Source organism: Salvelinus alpinus, chromosome 20, assembly GCF_045679555.1.
Source record: "Salvelinus alpinus chromosome 20, SLU_Salpinus.1, whole genome shotgun sequence".
Classification (NCBI taxonomy): Eukaryota; Metazoa; Chordata; class Actinopteri; order Salmoniformes; family Salmonidae; genus Salvelinus; species Salvelinus alpinus.
In genome coordinates, this window is record NC_092105.1 from 33514702 (window position 1) to 33517155 (window position 2454).

A 2454-nucleotide genomic window follows, 5' to 3' on the forward strand; every position below is an offset into this window, starting at 1 on the left:
GGTTTCTTTCAGAACCCATCTGAAACACTTTCTGTTTTAGTTTGGTTGTCAAAGTGACTACTTTGTTAGTTCCCTTTTCTGTTGAGCGATGACATCTAGGGTTGTCTTTACGGAATGTAACACTGCCCCTTATACTGTACATGTTTAACTGGCATTGTATTGTGTGACACTGTACCGTGTTACAAACTGTTTGTGTGTTCATTCGTATGGGTATCTTCTATAGGATTGTGTAAAGACTTGGTTCCTTGGAAGGCAATAAAGGATTGTATTGCGTTCCATTCTATTTTAGGGTTGTTGATATGGTGGCAAAGATGACTAAAGAAAACAGTGTGAGTAGATCTACTGGTGTTGACATACAGTACTTGTGATTACAGCCCGGTGATTCCCGTGTCAAATTAATGAAGACAATGGGGTGTGTGTGAATCAGACAGAGTTTTATTTGTTAGACTGCAAAACTCTCACACAGAGGTGGGTGTCATAAGGCACTGCAGAGAGGTTTCTTGGAAAGGGGGGCTCGTCGTAAGGTTCTAGAACTCTGTAATCCTGCGGAAGGAGCCCACGACAGGGGAGGTGGCGCCCCAGTCCGTGAAGCTATGGTACTCTTTGCGCTCCAGGAAGTACTGGCGCCCCCTGTAGTTGGGCAGCTCGTAGAATGCCCAGGCACCGTCCGTCACCACAGCAGAGTGGAACTCACGGAACTTGAATGCTTCGTGGACCGATGGGCAGTCCTCACTCCACTCTGCCATATGGCCAGAAAAATCTGGCCTGTCATAGCATCTGATCTTGTAGGAATTTCCATAGACCTGAAAAATAAATACAACCGAAAATATACAAATGCCAGTATCCTTAATTAATCATATTAAAGTAATGATGTTAATTATTTGAATTGTCATTAATCTGGTATGCAAAAAATGGTATTAGAAATTTGGGATGCCTCTTTAAATTGGTTTATTGGCTGTTGTCCTGGTTTCCTTCAACAACTGATATAGATGGGCCTGGACATGAGGCAAACTGCTGCCAAAACATGAGCCTTTTATCTATCCTTATTGTCTGTTGGCTTTTGACTGATTATTGCCTGGTTGGTGCACCCTGGGGCATTCCATTCAAGCTGGGCATTGCCCTGCATCCAAATCTGGTCAGACACATTTTAACATCCTAATTGCCAAAACCCAAATATACAAGCATAAAATAAATCAAAAATTAGTTAGTGATGTCTGTCTGATGTAAAATGTGTACATTTAAGATCGAGAAAACATCTGTCAAAAAGCTAAATGAATGCTAGAAGTAAGTTTCCTGGGGACTTTGAGCACTGATTATGAACTTCTTGCCTCAAGTTGTCAGTATCTATCTACTGACACAAATAAACATCAGATTCGTCAGTCCCATCTTCAAACTAGGCTTACAGTTTGTACTTTTGGTAGGTAGGCTTACGTTTTTGATAGAGCGACAGGATCTGATGCTGTCGTTGAAGCCCATCCACTGCTGGTGGTCAGGGTACTCCCCAGGGGTCAGGATGTACTGGTAGCCTGCGTAGTTGGGGCGCTCGTACAGAACCCAGCAGCCGCTCTCCACCCTGATAGAGTTACAGCGGCTGAAGAAGGAGTGCAGGTCTGGGCAGTCGCTGCTGCACTCATAACTACGACCTTGGAAGTTCTTATCCTCAAAGAATACAATCTGGAAGAGAGATAGAGACAGAAAAGCCTGGTAAGATACAAGCCATACCTTTTATACAGTACTTCTTCCAATATGTGGCTGTAATGATTGCTCCTCTGCCAAGCTGCAATACCTACAATGCTGCTTGAAGTTACAGAAGTGACAAAAAATCTAATCAAAGTCATTAGTCAAATCAAGGCAGATAAACATAACTAAAAGTATAAGCACTTTTTCTGTCGAGCAAAGTTTCTCATACACATTTTACATATATTCTATTATATTATCTATGTAATCTAAAGACTCCTTCTTACCTTCCCCATTTTTTATTGTTATTGCTCACCTCCCACTCACCAGCAGTACTGCTGATGTTTATATCGAAATGCAGAATGTGCCGACAAGGGAAAGCCTTTGTTAAGCAAATTAGCCTGATTTGCATATCAGCAAAATGGTTTGTTCTAGTTTAATTTCCCTTTGTACCAATGCAATGGCTCCGTATCAAAGAATTGCTAGAACTGTGATGTGAAAGTTATAAAGGCCAACTCTCCCAGCCTATCCCCTAAATGCATTATATGGATTGCTTTCAAGCAGTCTGCTATCATGGAATCTTTATTGGTTTCTATTGGCATCTAGTATTGTTCGATCTAAAATACTTTTTTTTTGTGATTTTATTTTGTCTTGAGCATCATGTTCAGGAACTGTTTCGTTTTGCAACTGTGTTGTCTCATCGAGCAAGTCTGAAGTTGTAGAAGCTATAATGACTGAACTTTCATCCCAATAGTCAATATCGAGTCAGAATTTAGT

At 41.2% G+C, this 2454-nt stretch overlaps 1 protein-coding gene across 1 annotated transcript; it reads right to left on the reverse strand.

The window, feature by feature from the left end:
- Nucleotides 1-480: 480 nt before the first annotated feature.
- On the reverse strand, nt 481-1973 carry LOC139547107 (gamma-crystallin M2-like). Its single transcript, XM_071356152.1, has 3 exons — nt 1965-1973; nt 1432-1701; nt 481-845 (listed from the first exon to the last, which is right to left on the reverse strand). Exons 1-3 carry the CDS (start codon nt 1971-1973, stop codon nt 528-530), a joined length of 597 nt encoding a protein of 198 aa, XP_071212253.1. The 3' UTR covers nt 481-527.
- Nucleotides 1974-2454: the final 481 nt, after the last annotated feature.